The 18,390-nt window shown below is 39.2% G+C and overlaps 1 protein-coding gene across 2 annotated transcripts in view; it reads right to left on the minus strand.

Annotated features, from left to right (window-relative positions):
* efl1 (elongation factor like GTPase 1) overlaps positions 1-18,390 on the minus strand; it is a 203,804-nt gene that overhangs the window by 163,873 nt on the left and 21,541 nt on the right. For both annotated transcript variants that reach the window (XM_039772771.1, XM_039772770.1), the window contains exons 8-12: positions 17,335-17,458; positions 12,872-12,951; positions 6,805-6,941; positions 3,109-3,231; positions 755-854 (exon numbers count right to left, since the gene is read on the minus strand). In XM_039772771.1, the coding sequence (XP_039628705.1) occupies positions 755-854; positions 3,109-3,231; positions 6,805-6,941; positions 12,872-12,951; positions 17,335-17,458 (564 nt within the window). The remainder of the gene's footprint in view (positions 1-754; positions 855-3,108; positions 3,232-6,804; positions 6,942-12,871; positions 12,952-17,334; positions 17,459-18,390) is intronic.

The raw sequence follows: 18,390 nt of genomic DNA on the forward strand, positions 1-18,390 counted from the left end.
CTCTCTCTTTATTGTGCCTACGTGACCACCCAAACTATTCTGAAGTGATGTTTGCAATGATTTGTGTTTTTTGTATTTCACACTCTCATACACCTTTATTGTAAAACCATCCCTTATCTACGATGCAGCGTTCAATCAGAAGAAAATATGAAGTTGGTTTTAATTAAACGTTGTCGAAGTAGTGAAAGAAATTGGTAACTGCACTGCTGCAACAAAATTCAATGCATCTGAGATAGTGGTGTGAGATTGGAGGAGGCAAGAAGATGTAAAAAATAAATAAATAAATAAATAAAAATTAAGTGTCGCATTTTTGAACGGGCGTATAAGGCGGGGTCTGACCTTATGATCGATTTTTCGGGTTTCAAGACCCAACTTAAACGTGAGTATATATGGTATATATAAACCAGACTCACCCCATTAGTTTAGTTTTCTTGTGAACTCCATTCTGTAAAGACCTGTTTGTTTTGTCTCTGCAGTTTTTCAGTTTATGGGGTGGCCATCCCAAAACCTTTATACGTCTATTGCCTTGTCCTTTTTACAACATGTTAAAAATAGAATAACATTGCATGGGGAAACTTACTTTCACATGACTAAATTGCCCTTAGTTTTTGGACCACCATGAGGCTATTGATTATAGATTTACTTATTTAAAAATGTTGATGGTGTAGAATTTGTGAATGGTAAAACTTGGTGGAATATAAAAGACACATACTGGAACTATTTTTGGATTGCTTTTCTTCAAAAAGGTGCTTACCTTTGCTTGTTTTGCGGTAAGGCCTTGGAGTCAACAGCAAACATCTTGGAGACAAATATGATGACTGGGGCTGTATCTGCACTTGTACATTCCATAAATGCTAATAAGAAATGTATTAACATATTAGTATCATTTCCAAACAAATATTCCTATGGTTAAAAGATATTGTCTACTTTGTAAATTCTTATATTAACAATTTCTAGACAGAAAATAGTGAGAACAAAAACAACATAACAAAACTGTAAATATGAGGTGACCTGACATCCTTAAGTAAGTGTGTATATATTTGTTTATCTATTTATGTATTTATTTATTTAAAGAGCTTCTGTAAAAGGCCAAAATTTCCCCCTGGGGACTCGAGGCAGGACAAAGACCTCTAATTTAAGGGATGACAAGTAGGATGGACAGAAGAACTCCCCTATAAGAAGACTGTGATTTTGCAAATGAAACTGGGAGAAGCTATGCATTCCCTTAAAACTCTCTGTACCATCATGAAATACTCTTGGTGGGACAGTCTCTGGACTCTCCCTGAACACCCTGGGGAGGATTCTCTTGGGGAGTAGGAACTCTCCAAAATGACTGAAAACCTCTGAAACTGCTCTCTAAGCCCAAAAGCTATGAGTCGCTCTTAATTTGGAGACCCAAAGCTGACAAACTCTTCTCTTTGTGAGCCTGAGCGCGAACATCTAGTCTGTCAAGCAAAGCACTGAGCTCTGAGGAGCTACCATAACTACAAGAAGGGAACTTCAACATTTGAAGTAAATACAGTGGTGCCTCATACTTATACATACATACACTATATATACACTAGACATTAATCCCGTTACAATAACGGGCGCTAGAACAGTAGTGCATAAACATTAGTAGGAACAGTCTATTAAATGGCAAGGGACCTTGTATGTAACTGTAATATGCGTCACTGTATTGTGTGCCTTTAATTTTCTCTCTCAGTAATACTGGTTTGTATTTCCGTAAAATGCTTGTAATTTTGTATGACAGTAATACAGTGGAACCTTGGCTCACGACCATAATTCGTTCCAAAACTCTGGTTCTAACCCGATTTGGTCATGAACCGAAGTAATTTCCCCCCCATAGGATTGTATGTAAATCCAAAAATCCATTGCAGACCGTATGAACTGTATGTAAATATATATTTTTTTTACGTTTTTAAGCACAAATATAGTTAATTATACCACTGAATGCACAGTGTAATAGTAAACTAAATGTAAAAACATTGAATAACACTAAGAAAACCTTGAACAACAGAGAAAAATAAGACTGGAAGAGTTTGCGCTATAGCCTTACGACCCGCTTGCTAAAAACACATTTTTTAATGAGTTTTAAGCACAGGGAAAAAAGTGAACATTTGAAAAATTAATAAACAACCAAGAAAAGTAACACTGCAACAATGCACGCGCATATATATATATATATATATATATATATATATATATATATATATATATATATATATATATATATATATATATATATATATATATATATATATATATATACATATATATATATATATATATATGTATATATACACATATATGTATACACATGTGTATATGTATATATATATATATGTATATGTATAGATTGGCTCCGGCAGACCCCCCGTGACCCTATTCGGATTCAGCGGGTAAGGAAATGGATGGATGGATGGATGGATGTATATATATATATATATATATATATATATATATATATATATATATATATATATATATATATATATATATATATATATATATATATATATATATATATATATATATATATGTATCACCACGTGAGCACGGTGATTATTTATTTTAAAACTGGGCTTTAACAGGAGCTGTGGACCCGCTATACCACACACGTGAAAATTCACAGAGAGTTATAGCGCGGGTTGTTCACTGAATGCTAGCAACTGGCACACTGACGCTCGTGGGCAGTCGTGGCTTTGTCTCGAGAGAGGTAAATAAGGGTAGAACGCAAGTCGTATTTCAAACAAATGTCGTATACCAAGCAAAATTTTTTGTGTCGATGCATACCAAGTTGGACTTATTACAGGGCAGACGTATACCAAGGTACCACTGTGTGTGTGTGTGTATATTATATTTATATATTATATATACACGTATATACACACACACATATATATATGCACACACGCATGCCCACATCCATATATAATAGCTTTTAAAAATACACAGAACCAGGTAAAGCCCATTTTAACATTAAGCTCCAAGTGAGCTGCTTGAACATTGCTTTCTTATCCTTGTATCACTGGCTCTGAAATCACCTTGTCTCTTGACTCGCATCTTTATGTGTAAAACTCAAGTTAAATAATTCCACTCACTTACCCTTTTTAAGCTCCTGAGTCTGGCATGGCAGGGAATCGAACCTTTGTGCGCCAACACACATTAATCTTTCCACTCTTTCCTCTGACATATCTAGTGGGCTAGGAAGTTTATCACATACCATAGCTGTTTTGCCAAAATTAAGGATAACAGGTAACAATAAAATATAAAATAATAGCTTTTTTGCTAAAATGGAAGATGGAAATACATCCAATTGTGAAGATATCCAGAATGTTGTCTCCTAAAATTAAGCTTTTTCATCACTATGGGTGGCCAGATTTGCTCCTGGCGGTTTAATGTTTCCTTATGTAATCCGATATTCAGAAACTAAATTTCGCCTGTAAATCTATCCCTTGCTTAAAACAAAGGCAGTTTATTTATTTATTTTTTTTGGTTTCACCTTCTAAGAAAGATTTGCAGTTATTTTACTACTTGTTGCAATTTTAGACACTTGACTTGGCCTCAAATGCCTTGTTTCTAATAGATTTTTTTATTACTTATAATTACTGATTAGATATTTAGTGTTTTGAGTTCCATGTCTCTTTTGAGGTCATTTACAACAGTGTGACGCCAAGTTAAAATAAAAAGTAAATTAGTAAATAAAATTTCTGAGGAGCAGATATCTGTGTGAAGAGTCCTATATAAATTCAAAATGGGCTTCACATGTCGTAAATGACTTCAAGAGAGACGTGGATCTCAGAACATGAAACATGCAATCAGATATTCTGAAGAAACCCCACTGTGAGAATGTCCTAATTCAAGGAACAGGTGTGCAGAGCAAATCTGACAAGCAGTTCCATTAAAGAATTATTAGCTGCTGGCCCGCGTACCCACTTAAATTAGTTAAATAGGGCCAAGGCTCACTCCAGCAGTAGTGGACAGAATGCCAGCCCACCGCTGTGGCCAGGCATTCTCCTTCACGCCTATACTCACACAGGGTACAGTGTGAAATGGTCAACTAACTTAAAGCTAGAGGCACATTATACACCTCCTAGTCAGAGGGGAGGCTAAACTTGACAACTGTGATAACTGATCTCGTCACCAGCGCAGGTCAGACTACACGACTAGTAACCGAAGGACATGACAAATTATTACACGACTCTATGATGACTTTCTAAAGTATTAAGAGCTCTCTCCTTTCTGACTGATAATAATGTACTGCATGGCACAGCTGGTTCGCTTCAAATGTTTTTCAGGTACAGCGAGTTAAGCGGAGTTTTTGGCTCCTTTTTTTTCCATTTTGTTGTGGTATGTACAACATGAGACATCAGACAGATGAGCGTCCTTTCTGTTTGAGAGGTCCAAAGCATCGCATTCCATGCACCTTACAGATGATGTAATGGGCGGCACACATGGACTGGCATCCTGGCCAGGACTGAACAAAATTATATATATATGTAATCTTAAGTGAAAAATTAAAGAAATCGTACTAAGTAACTGCAACACAAAAACTAACTTAATCAGTTTTAACGCGAAAAGATGCCAACGAAAGAAGAGAAGTAGCGGGCCGCTAGGGTGGAGAAAAGAAGAGCTGCTCAGGAAGCAGCAAGCGCATCAACCTCTGAGCAAACGAATGATAAACGTACAGAGAAAGAGAGTGAAAGCTAGTAATGCTCAAGTTAAGCGTATTCACTGTTACTGTTCATCGTTACTGATATATATATAGGGACAGTATATATATATATATATATATATATATATATATATATATATATATATATATATATATATAGTACAGTATATATATATATATATATATATATATATATATACTGTCAGGGATGCCAGGAGCAACGACCCGGCCGGGATGCCGTGAGGGACCGGAAGAGGGTCAGAGCCCACCCTGGATCACGTGGGGGCCGTCTTCCTGGTTGCTCTGGGGGCCCGTGGTCACCGCCAGGAGGCGCCCCAATCCTGGTGTGGCGTAACTGGGGCATGGCCAGAAGAGGAATGCCGGGAACACCTGGGGCTCATCCGGGGACTGTTTAAAAGGGGCCCGAAGAAAGGCATTTGTGGCCAGGACTTTGTTTGGGGTTTTGTGCACTATTTTAGACTGGGTGACCATATTGTTGTAAATAGTTGTGTAAATAAACGTGTGGTGGTTGAGTTACAACATGTCCGCCTGTCTGTATCCGGCGCGCCACAGTGTGTATATATATATATATATATATATATATATATATAATAAAAGCCAAATACCACTGACTCACTCATCACATGAGGACTTGGGACTTGAAATTTGGAATGTAGGTTACCCTTGGTCATTAGGTGCTCTCTAAGAAACGGTTTTAAAAATTCTGTACTCCAAGCGCAATGTCTGTATGTCTGTCCGCTTTTCACGAGAAAGTTACTTAACGGATTTAGATCTGGTTGTTTTCTGTAATTTGCTTGAACTTTCCGCTTAATTTTCGACTTCTCTTATTGTGCTAAGTACCATAGTTCGCTTGCCATACCGATGTATTTAAGCAAATCCAACAGAGTGGCTGTGGGCCGAGAGAACTGGGGTGGGGGCTTCCTCGTTCACTCGCCAGCCTCCGTTTGAGTCGCTCTACATCTCGCCACGTGTTGGAGTGCACCTTGCCTCCGCTTAGCTAGCGGTACCTGTTTGTTCAGCAGACATTACCATCTACAGATTATTAAGGAGTAGCGTTTGACGTTTTTGAGAGAGAGATCAGAGCTTCATGTGTTTTAGAGGGTAGCTGCTGATTGCCAGAGATATCACGGCCATGTGCTCTTCTCCCCATGCGGGGAACACTTTTCTGTCAGAGCTGACCACGATCAGATACAGTGCCAACGTCTATTGATTTTTAATGTTTGTCCTGGTTTATTACCATGTGGGCGAAGCCACGGGGTACGGCTAGTATATACACAATTAATACATATAAACACACACACACGCGCGCACACACACACACACACACACGGGTGGGCAAAAGTAGGGTTACAGTCGTTCATATGGAAAAAGACATGCAGGTTATAATTATTACAATAGCTTTACTAACTTAGAGAAAACAAATAATAAAAAAACAACACAATAATTAATAAATACAACAAGAATAAACTGTGTTTTGTGTACTCACAACTGTAAGCCTATTTTTGCCTACTATCTATGTGTATATAACGTGACACATAAGCGTCAGTGAATCTCCTCATGGGCTCGATCAAGGTATGTAATTACCCGCTGGGGCTGCTAACATTTTCTTCTCCTTCTCTCCCTGCCAAGATGAGAAACCACCCCGTGAGGGCATTCAGCCCCACCCCTTCCAGTTTAAACAATATAAGAAATTTGGCTGCCTGGAAGGAGGCGTCTTTTACGACCAGAGCAACCCACCAGATGGAGCTCCCGTTAAACAACCACTAATTTCAGGGCTGACAGCCGAACCCATTTTGTTTTTTAATTTGACTAAAATGTGACACCAAGACACGTATCCTTTCTTGGACTTTTTTTGTTGATTAAACTTCCACTTGGATTGCCTTGTGAGATCTGTCATTCCTGCACCTGGCCACAATATATACAGCATATTTCTTATCAAAAATATACATATACCCACACACAAATGTACAGGAGTATATAATTATATATACATATATGTATTAAATATCCATCTACAGAAAAATATATAGCATACATAGAGTACACATCTTGTACATGGATATCAATCCTGCTTGCCACTCGACCTGTATATAATGAAAGGATACTCAGCACAGCTTGAGAAACGGGTAGCCACTGTGAACAGATTGCGTTGAGGAGCACTTTGGGATCTGTATGCCTCAAGTCTCGATCCGAAACTCTAAGTCCCAAAGAACTCACAATTTTCTCAACTTTCTCTTTGTCTCTGGACAAGAAAGAAAAAAAAAACTATTATAAATCTGAAGGTTAGTTTATTATCAATAAAACGAATGTAAAGACATTACATAACATATCCATAGTATATTATGGATGACCAACAAGAAAGAGGTGAAAGTCAAGTAGAGTAATAATAGCCAAAAATCATTTAAATAGAAGGCCTTCGTGTAGAAGATCAACTGATAAGACGAGGCTGATGAATAATTACGATGACTCCCACTGATATAGGGCACAAGTTTACAACTGACAATACAATAAACATTTAACAAAATCAAAGGAGGTTTTCTCCTGCTAAACAGCAGGTAGAATTTATATTGAATTAAAAAGCAGGGCATACTTGGAAAAAAGCGACAGCGCTTTGTAAAGACCTACAAGCTGCAGAATTCATTTGACGAGTTATAGCATAAGCTTCATTTGCTTCCCCATTTTATGGATATAACGCCATCTGCTGGACCAATGCTGAAGTATCACTGAGTAAATAATTTCTATTTATAAACATTCCGGCACTGCTGGGAGAAGAACACATGTGGCGATTACAGCAGCCTCCACGCCCTTGTAATTTTAACTGTGAACGATGGAGATTTAACAAGGATTAATTAAAAATGATAACAAGCTAAATTCATTTTAAATACATCATTCTGAAAATTTTACATTAAAGATTTTTGTGCGATTCCTTTAAACACAGCTGAATAAACAGAGCACTGCATTATAATTGCTATTTTCATGAGCTTGTTTTTGAATTAATTCATGCTCCATCTTTTGTTTTTCTTATGTATATTTGGTTTGTTAACCTGTGCTGCTTTCATTGACTTGATTTCTGTTCACAAAATTTCCTCCTTCTTCCAGCAGCTCCGTGTACGACTTTATCTTCTTTATCTTTCTGTCTTTTTGTAGACATGGATTTTTAACCATATCATCTCCAGACAGAGGAGCAGCTTCAGCGACAGACTGCTGTCACCGTCCTGCTCCACCGACAGACTGAGGAGATCGTTCCTCCCCCACACTATGCGACTCTTCAATTTCACCCAAGGGGGTAAACGTTAACATTATACAAGATTATAGACTGTTATACCTGCCTCACACTCTCCACCTTGTATTTTTTAAACTTGCACTGCTTTTTTTATTGCTCTTTAATTAATATTGTTTTTATCAGTATGCTGCTGCTGGAGTATGTGAATTTCGCCTTGGGGATTAATAAAGTATCTATCCATCTATCTAGTCCTGCCTACTACACTATCTATCTATCTAGTCCTGCCTACTACACTAGATATCTATCCATCTATCTCTATCTATCTGTTGGCTGCTCCTATTAGGAGTCACCACAGCAGATCATCCTTTTCCATATCTTCCTATCCTCCAAATTATGATCCAATACCCCCACCACCTGAATGTCCTCCCTCACCCACATCCATAAACCTCTTAGGCCTTCCTCTTTTCCTCATACCTGGCAGCTCTATCCTTAGCACCCTTCATCCATTCTTTAACAGTCATAATATTAACACACATGTGCAGCAAAAGAGAGAGCACCGCCCCCTGGGAGAACCTCTCAAAGGACATACCAAGGACATGTTGTAGGAGGGGAGATTATGTCTGTCGAAGGTTGTGGGTGTGTCTGGGATGTCACCAGTAGGGGTTTAGAAAAACTTGAAAAAGATACGAAGGCCAGTGAAGGAAGTAATAAGTCATGGGATCAACTTGAGGCTTTTTTTGGACACGCCCATGTAAGCTACCCCCACAATCTCCATTATGACTCACGGAGGGGAAGTAACAGGAAGTGTAATAGCAGCACTGATCCTCATTCTTAAGTGCTGTCATCTCATGTCTCCATTCTTGTTCACCCTCCACAAGACCGACTTTCAGCACTTGACATCTACACAAATTTTCAGATGACTCATCCATCATACTGTAGTCAGAAAGCGGTGGAGGACTCTGTCTAGTGGTGCAAAGACAACAACCTGAAACTCAACACCAGCAAAACAAAAGAGCTGGTGGTGAACTTTAGGTGTGTCAAGGAGCCCCTGGGAACACAAGAGCTGGTGAACTTTAGGTGTGTCAAGGAGCCCCTGGGAACACAAGAGCTGGTGAACTTTAGGTGTGTCAAGGAGCCCCTGGGAACACAAGAGCTGGTGTTGGACTTCCAACATGTCAAGGAGACCCTGCAACTCAAAAGAGCTGGTGATGGACTTCCGACATGTCAAGGAGCCCATGAGACACAAAAGAGCTGGTAATGGACTTCTGGCCTGCCAAGGAGCCACTGAGCCCAGTGACCAATCAGTGGTGCAGAGCTACAAGTACCTTGGGGTATGGTACACATAAACAACAAACTTGACTAGTCTAACAATACAGTGGGTGCTGGACAAGAAGGGTCAGAGCAGACTGGACTCCCTAAGGAGACTCTCAGGCTTTCTGAGGTGGGCAGCAAACTTCTGGAAATGTTCTACCAGACCATAGTAGCCAGTGTGGCGTTCAACCCTATGGGTCTCCTGCAGAAGCAACTTGAGCTCCAAACAACCACACTGCCTGAACAAACCTATCAGGAAGAGCCTGTTCCATCACAAGGCGAACCCTGAACACACCAGAAGCTGTTGAGGAAAGGAAGATGATGGTAAAATTGGAAGCCACTTTGAAAGATTCCTTCCATGCCCCTGCAGGTGGCACTCTCTTGGAGCACTTTTAGCCACAGGCTTGTCTGCTATCACAGAATTCAATGCTTCCTCTCTATGTAGTCGTTAAGTTTATGTTTATTGATTGATTGATTGGCTGTGTTATCTGTCCTGTCAGCCTCTATCTTTGCTTTTTTATGTTTCTTCTGCTGTGCACATCTGAACTTCCCTGTGGGATTAATAAAGCTTATCAAATCTAATCGAATCTAATCAAGTCAAACTGGCACTGTCTGTTTACCCTTACTTGACGTCAGCATTACATTTGTTTCCTTCTAATTACTGATGTTATCAAATGATCTTATAGTTGATGTAATTAATGCTTGCATTATAAAATACCTTCAGATATTATTCATTGACGACGACGCTATACAAGGCTCCCTGGTTCAAAAATTAAAATTACAACCAACGTTTTTGCTCACAACATACTTTATCGTGAACGTAGAGACAACCAAAACACTACGAGCTGTTGGACTGAAGACAGAACTCTTGATGAAGGAATGTGGAGGAGAGGCAGGTCTTCAAATCAGAAAGCTTAGCCCCGTGTGGATGGGTTTCCTTTGTATGCGCTGCTCCTATTTCCCAGAAGTCTGTATTTAACCCTGAAACTGCCGCAACCGGCTATAGTTGGATCCCAGTGTAATTTGCCAGCACGCCGGAGCTGACCAGTCAGTGCCGTACATTCGTTGAGCAGCCAGACCCCTAGTGAATCGGCATCACTGTCCCTGGGATTCAGCCGCTGCACTAGACAAGCCTGCAGGCATCAGCGCTTACCTCTGAGTGTTTGCTTGCAGCCAGTTCAAGCGCAGTTGACTTGGTCATTTACTGAATTTCATCAGTGGCGTTAGTTGCACCTTGTACATATCATAATAGATTGTTGTGGTAGTTTTTGTTTATAGTTTTTACAGTTCATTGGTAGAGTGTAAAATGATCAGCATTGCAGTAATTGTAATGCTCTTTGCATGAAAAAAAATATAGGTTTGATTAAAATTTCAGCTTTTCTTGGTGAATTGCGAGGTTTCGTTAAAAAGTGCAGCAAAAAAGTATTTGGCATCTGGGGGTGTATTAAACCCAAAGTATGTGGCAGATTAAGGGTTAACAGACATGTGTACTGCATGACCCAAGAAACGTGAGATCTTTACTTCAAGGACACTTTGATATCATTTACTGTGACCAAGTGTTAGTCTCCATATATGCCTACAGTATGAGAATGCTTGTTATCTGCGAAAACCTGAGATTAATCCGTTTTCCTTGGTCATCAATAGAAACCACATGGGGTAAATAACAATGTTTGGGTGGAGGATTTCTTTAAATAATAACAGGCTGCTATGTCAGACCTTTGGCTATCTGAGGAGCTTTTTTATAAGCAAGTACCGAATTTTACAGACGGGAACCTCAAGTTCAAGTTATCTGGTCAAATCCTCCGCTATATGGCCTGTTGACACTTCCTTATTTGTGAATTTATCTTTCATTCTGTTGTTAAGCAGCATAACATATGTTACATTCTTTCTGTTGATTTTTAATTATTCTAATTAATGTTAATGTTTATTAACTTCCAGACTTCACCTTATAAATAGAAGTAGAATTATTTCGCTCTAGAGAAAATAATAAACACATGTAAAAACGAAACAAATGCTGACTGAGGACGGCACGGTGGCGCAGTGCGTACGCGAAACCGGTATAATTTTGAACAATACCGTGATATAGGATTTTGGTCATACAGTCCAGTACTAATTTTATTTAGTAACTTCATAATGCTGAAATAGCCAGCTATACAAATTAAAGAATACAAAAGCGTTGTGCCGAGTGCCACTAACTGAGAAATGAACCTCTGATTCTGCAGCAGACAGTCAGAAATCACAAAAATGTCACCACTAATACTAAATAACTGTTTGAAAAGATAAATATCATACCACTTTCTAAGCTCACTTAATCCTGAGTGTGAAAATATACATTTAAATGAAAATTGAAAAACAAGAATGAATAAAATTAAATCAGAAAATAACAAACTATTACATTTTATAGTCTCGGCGTGTGTTTGTTTTATTTCATATGGGGGTCACGCACGTGCAGTATGGGAGTGTGTTGGGGGCTTCGTACAGGAGAACAAACCAGGGATGAGTTTTTGTGAAGCACAGACAGTGACCTCTCGTCCTCATACTGCCCGAGAATGGAGGCGGAGCTCATAGAAGACTAATGATCGCACTTCCTGATCATCACAGAAACCCCGCCCCTTCCAGTCCTATAGCACCAACGAGACGGCAGGAAGTCGGTATTCACTGTTGGCCGTAAATCTACTGAAGCCACACCTGCCTACAGATGCCCTGGAATTTAACAGGTCAATGAACCATATCTGAATTCCACTTCTCATTTTCATTACATTTTCTTTGTTTGTACCTTATCAGCATTACTGATATTAAAATAGGGTTCTTGAAGAGACCCCAACACTTCAACCTGTCTTGTGTTATTTGGTTATTCTCCATGATGGCAAAAATTGCTAAATATTCATCCATTTCTGAAACTGCTAAGTTCCAATTCAGGTTTGTGGAGAGCTAAAGGAATGAATGACCAAAATAATAAATAACACAACTAAATTCAATTTAATGTGAATGGCTGAGGAGGACATGTTACAGTTCACAGAACTGCAGATTATAGGCGCACGATATACCAGTACTGAAAACATACTGAAAACCACAATTTTTTAAAATGGTACGGTACCAGTAGTTTGGTACTTTCAGTACTGGAATTAAATGGTAGCCTTAAAAGACCTTGTGCTCAGCTTTTCATTCTTCTGCTCTCCGACGCACTTTAGCCTTTACAGGAACCCCAAAAACGCACAAAAGACTCAAAGTGGAAAGTGCAAAGTACCAGAGACTCCACGGGGGTCCCAAAGACACCTCAAGAAGCTGGAGACTCCACAGGGGATACCACATCCACCCACGTTGACACGGTGGACTTCAAAGGTGAAACATGGAGTGCAGCAAAGTATGGTGAGGCTGGAGTGAGACGGGGGGTTCGTTATCCATTGTTTGCTTCTGTACCAAGGTCCAAAAGCTGGTACCGATACTGTTTAAGAACCAATTCAACACTACCTCAGACATCCGTATATCTTAGATGTATAATTCAGAAGGGCGCCTTTTGATGGACATTATTACAGAAGTATTTAGGCAAGAGCTGAGTTAAATGCAGATCGACAAAAGTCAGAATACAATGAATGGAGAATACTAAGAAATATTAAAAAACTGTAGCGTATCTTTACCTTTTGATTACAACAGCTTCATACAGACTCCAAATATTGTCCAAAACCAGCTGAACAAAGAGTGTTTTTTTCCCTTTGCACTGCAAAAAAAAAGAGAAAATCATGTTATACAAGAAAAACAAACCCTTCCGACTATTAAGACAAATAAAATTATTTGATTTTAAATATGCTCCTACAGCACCAGTTCACAGTTGGTAAGAGTGTGTCTGGTGGGTGCAGTTTAGCGGCTTACAATGAAAATCAGGGTACCTTAATCTACTGTACCCTCCATAATGTTTGGGACAAGAACACATTTCTCCTTGATTTGCACCTCTGCTCCACAGTTTAAAATTAATAATCAAATTGTTCAGACATCGTGATTAAAGTGCACATTACAGACTTTCATTTAAGGGGATTCGCATGCATTTTCGTAACACTTTGGTCCCATAATGTTTGGGGCACAACAATGGCAGGTCTATTAAAGCAGTCGTCATATTTGTTCTTTGTCGCATATCCCAGAATGTAATGACTGCTTGAAGTCTGTGATTCATTGATGTCACCAGGCGCTTAGGGTCTTCTCTGGTGATGCTCTGCCAAGCCTCTAATGGAAGCCATCTTCTGCTCCTGCTTGTTTTGGCGGGGCCTGTCTCCTTAAGGTTTATCTTCAGCATATGGAAGTCCTGCTCAATTGGATTTCAATCAGGTGACTGGCTTAGCCATTCAAGAGTTCTCCATTTTTTAGCTTTGTGTGGCTTCAGCAGTCTGTTGGGCACATTATCTTTTTGTAGAATGAAGCACAGTCCAGTACATTTGGAGACCTTTACTGGAACTCGAGCAGGTCAGAAGTTTCTACACACCTCACAATTCATTGTGTGTCTGCTGTCAGAAGTTCTGTCATTAATGGAGAGAAGTGTGCCAGGACCTGTAGCAGCCATACCTGCCCAAACCATAACACCCCCAGTGTCACCATGTTTGACAGATTAGGTGGTCTGCTTTGGATCTCGGGCAGTTCCTTTTCATCTCCAGACTTTGCTTTCTATGGTGCTCTGAAATGGGTAGAGGACCAAGAAAAAAAAAAAAAAAAGTGTTGTAATTTCTGCATTGTGTGACCAAAATTTACGTATATCCCCTCAAATGAAAGTCTGCAATGTGTACTTTAATCACGGTGTCTGAACTGTTTGATTTGTAAATTTAAACTGTGGAATCAAGGAGAAAATGTGTCTTTCCTAAAAATTGTGGTGGGCATTGTACATCAAAAACTGACAAAACTCCTAACTCTGAATAAGGGCAATGCACATTCATGTTCAAGAATTGATCATTTTGGCCTCTTCTTAAAATCTAAATTGCTACACCAGAAATGATTTCAATGTTTTAAAGATTTCTCTTCTGTGCAAGGCAGGGTTACCATGTCCTTTTAGCTGCTTAAAATGTTAAAGGGGATAGTTAACTATGTGGTAATAACCTGAACATTTCTTCCTTAGGGAAAGCCATGTACAATGTAGGTCAACATCTATTTTTATATCTACAGTATATATATATATATATATATATATATATATATATATATATATATATATATATATATATATACATACATACATACACAGGGCATCCGGAAAGTATTCACAGCACATCACTTTTTCCACATTTTGTTATGTTACAGCCTTATTCCAAAATTGATTAAATCATTTTTATCCTCAGAATTCTACACACAACACCCCATAAGGACAGCATGAAGAAAGTTTACTTGAGGTTTTTGCAAATTTATTAAGTGAGAAAGCACATGTACATAAGTATTCACAGCCTTTGCCATGAAGCTCCAAATTGAGCTCAGGTGCATCCTGTCTCTCCTGATCATCCTTGAGATGTTTCTGCAGCTTCATTGGAGTCCACCTGTGGTCAATTCAGTTGATGGGACATGATTTGGAAAGGCACACACCTGTCTATAGAAGGTCCCACAGTTGACAGTTCATGTCAGAGCACAAACCAAGCATGAAGTCAAAGGAATTGTCTGTAGACCTCTGAAACAGGATTGTCTCGAGGCACAAATCTGGGGAAGGTTACAGAAAAATTTCTGCTGCTTTGAAGGTCCCAATGAGCACAGTGGCCTCCATCATCCGTAAGTGGAAGAAGTTCGAAACCATCAGGACTCTTCCTAGAGTTGGCCAGCCATCTAAACTGAGCGATGAGGGGAGAAGGGCCTTCGTCAGGGAGGTGACCAAGAACCCGATGGTCACTCTGTCAGAGCTCCAGAGGTCCTCTGTGGAGAGAGGAGAACCTTCCAGAAAGACAACCATCTCTGCAGAAATCAGGCCTATATATACAGTACAGGCTAAAAGTTTGGACACACCTCCTCATTCAATGTGTTTTCTTGATTTATATATACACACACACACACAGTAAAAAACCTTCAATTGCGAGTAACTTGGTCTGTGAGTGTTTTTCAAGATGAGCAAAAATTTGTAATAAATTTTAACTTGATAAATGAGCGAAGTCTTGCAATACGAGTAGTACGCAAACGCTTTGCCTGCCGAGCGTCACGTGATCACAGCTGAGCCGATGGTGGTTCTCTCTCAGCGGGATTGTGGGTATTCACCTCCCATGCTCAGTCTCAGTCTGCATGCCTCACTCATATAGTCAACATCCGTACAAGTGTGTACTGTTTACTATAGTATGTGTGCGTAAAACATTTTTTATTTTGTGTGTGAGCAATGAATCTGTTCAACGACAATGCAATGTCACATTTCTAAGAAATGCTCAAAAGGAGGCAAAAGCAACTGTCATTGGAGAGGTTCCTTGTTAAAAGTCGCCAAAAAAGAAAAAGATTCCAGTGATCCAACAGACATCAGTGATTCCGTTAGTTATAGTTAGTTATAGTGAAAGTCGTCCTACACAATAACCCTTCTCCTCCTCCTCTCCTCTCTCTCGTCTCTCTTACCCCAGCCACAATTCTTTTCAAAGGTAAAATGCCCGTTAATTTGTTTTATGTATTTTACTTTATATTTTGTATTAATCATTTTTATATGAATATTATTGGGTTGTGGAACGGATCACCTGAAATTTCCATTATTTCTTATGGGGAAATTCGCTTTGATATACGAGTGCTTTGGATTACAAGCATGTTTCAGGAACGAATTATGCTCGCACCACTGTATATACACATATACCTTGTCCTAGAAACTATTGAAATCGTCAGGAAAAAAAAAACTGAAATGCAGAAATGTCAGGTAATTGAAAGGAACTACTCTGGGAATCTCTCTCCTAGAAGGGTTCATTTTGCTGACGTCCTCGGATTGCTTCTGCATTTGCTTAAGCGAGTTTCTGTTTCCTCGGAGGTGGAGCCCGTTTTTCCGACTCCACCTCTCACTTTCGGGCCAGACAGACAGACACACTTCCACAAGTAGACGTTTATATATCTAAGATATTTAAAGATATACAGTATGTATAAATAAATATATGTATATAAAAAAAATATATATATGTGTGTATCTCTCTCTCTCTATATATATCTCTATATATATATATATATCTCTATATATATATATATATATCTCTATATATATATATATATATATATCTATATATCTCTATATATCTATATATATATATATATATATATATATATATATATATATATATATATATATATATATATATATATATATATATATATATATATATATCCCATTGTGGGTACCACATAATTTTCAAATTGCCGTTACTTTTCAATTTACCTTCTGTCATAGATGGCCGAAGCCCTTGCCCAGCTTGGACACCTCTGCCTTGGAAGGACCGGAGGAACAAGTGTGCACAGAGTATCACCTCCCCCGGAACGCAGGGCTTCATGGGAATTGGAGTTCGTTACAGCACTGTTGGTATCCGGGGGCGCCACTAGGTTGTGCTGCAACTATTCCTGAGCCCTGTGGGCGGTTCTTCCACCACACCTGGAAGTGCTGCCAGAAGTAGGTGAACGAGCACCTGGAGCACTTCCCGGTGACCTATATATAACGGACCATCAGACACTATTCCAGGAGCCAGAGTTGGGTGGTAGAGGACGAAGCTTGTCAGAGAGAAGTGGTGGAGATAAAGAAGGAAAAGAGGAACATTGTGCTTGTGTATTAGGAATGTCTTGTATCTGTGGGAAACAAGGAAAGCATTTCCCATGAGGTGAAGAAAAATAAAAATAACTTGTGTTTTATAAGTGTGCCTCCTGTGTCTGTCTGTGTCGGGTTGGGTGGCTGGCACACCCCCTAGTGGTTCTGTCACACCACGTACATTCATAATTAATAATTTATAATTAATAATTCTATCCACACAAGTATAAATGAAATGTTAATTTGTAAAGAGAAAGACAAAAAATACAGCATTTATTAAGTCTAAAGCAATACAAAATAGGTTAATAACGGTGATTAAGAGATGACTCGGAATTGATAAACACAGCAACATCGCCAACAGAATTAATAGTCCGATCAGGCGTACATTACCTGTGCTCCTTTCATGATTTTCTTTGCTTTGGCGTTGAGATAAAAATCTCCCCACAAAGTCTTCTGCAGCACCTCTATCCTGATGCCCATTTTTTGACTGTACAACTGGGCAAACTGGAGAATGCTAAAAAATTAAAATGCACACATTTAAATTAAGGACTGATAATGGCAAACAAACTATAGGAGTCACATGAGAACAGTAAACGTTATGCCACCCCGAGGACATCTAACTGATGTGCTACAGTGCCATTTTAGAAAATCCCACAAAGGTCATGCTAACCAGCTTTCCTCTAAACACAGATACAAATGTTCGGTCAGTCAGTAATTTTCAAACCTGCTTAGTCCTGAACAGGGTCACGGAGGGGGTGCCAGAGTCTATCCCCAGCTAGCACGGGGCACAAAGCAGGAACAGGGAGCCAGTCCATCCCTGGGCGAACACACACACACACACAACACAATGTGAGAGGAGAATTTAGAGGTTAGGTAATCTGGTCTGCAGTGCACATTGAAATATAGACGCTTTTGCTTTAGAAATGTCATGACGACACCTACTGAAATAGTAAAGTAAATAAAAGGCAAGAATGTACTAGGAGGAAGGTTGATGTAATACACAAAATGGACCAGGAGATGATTACAAGATCAATAAATGTCCTGTAACAGGCAAGACAGGACAGCTGTTGCATACACAAAGGATAAGAGCTGACCCTAAAGGATATCAGAAGAACTAGAGTGGAGTAGAATAGACGACTTTAATTTCAATAAGTCATTTGTCTGCAAGTCTACGAACCAATCGGAGAAAATGTATGAATCAATCACAACTATCATGTAATAAAATGGACCTCTGCCCTTATTTTTTTTGACCATTCTCTAATAGGACGCTGCGATGAATGCTCCCTCTTCAGCATTTGCTGAGGAGAGAAAATAAAGGACACAATGGACAAGCTTCCTCCTGCCTGGTTGCTAACTCAAAAAGTTTTTTTTACCAGACTTGACCTGAAGTTAAAATTCTTTCTTTAATTAATATGTTGCTTTCTTCCACAACACACACACGTGCAA

The sequence above is a fragment of the Polypterus senegalus genome, chromosome 12 (genome assembly GCF_016835505.1).
Source record: "Polypterus senegalus isolate Bchr_013 chromosome 12, ASM1683550v1, whole genome shotgun sequence".
Classification (NCBI taxonomy): Eukaryota; Metazoa; Chordata; class Cladistia; order Polypteriformes; family Polypteridae; genus Polypterus; species Polypterus senegalus.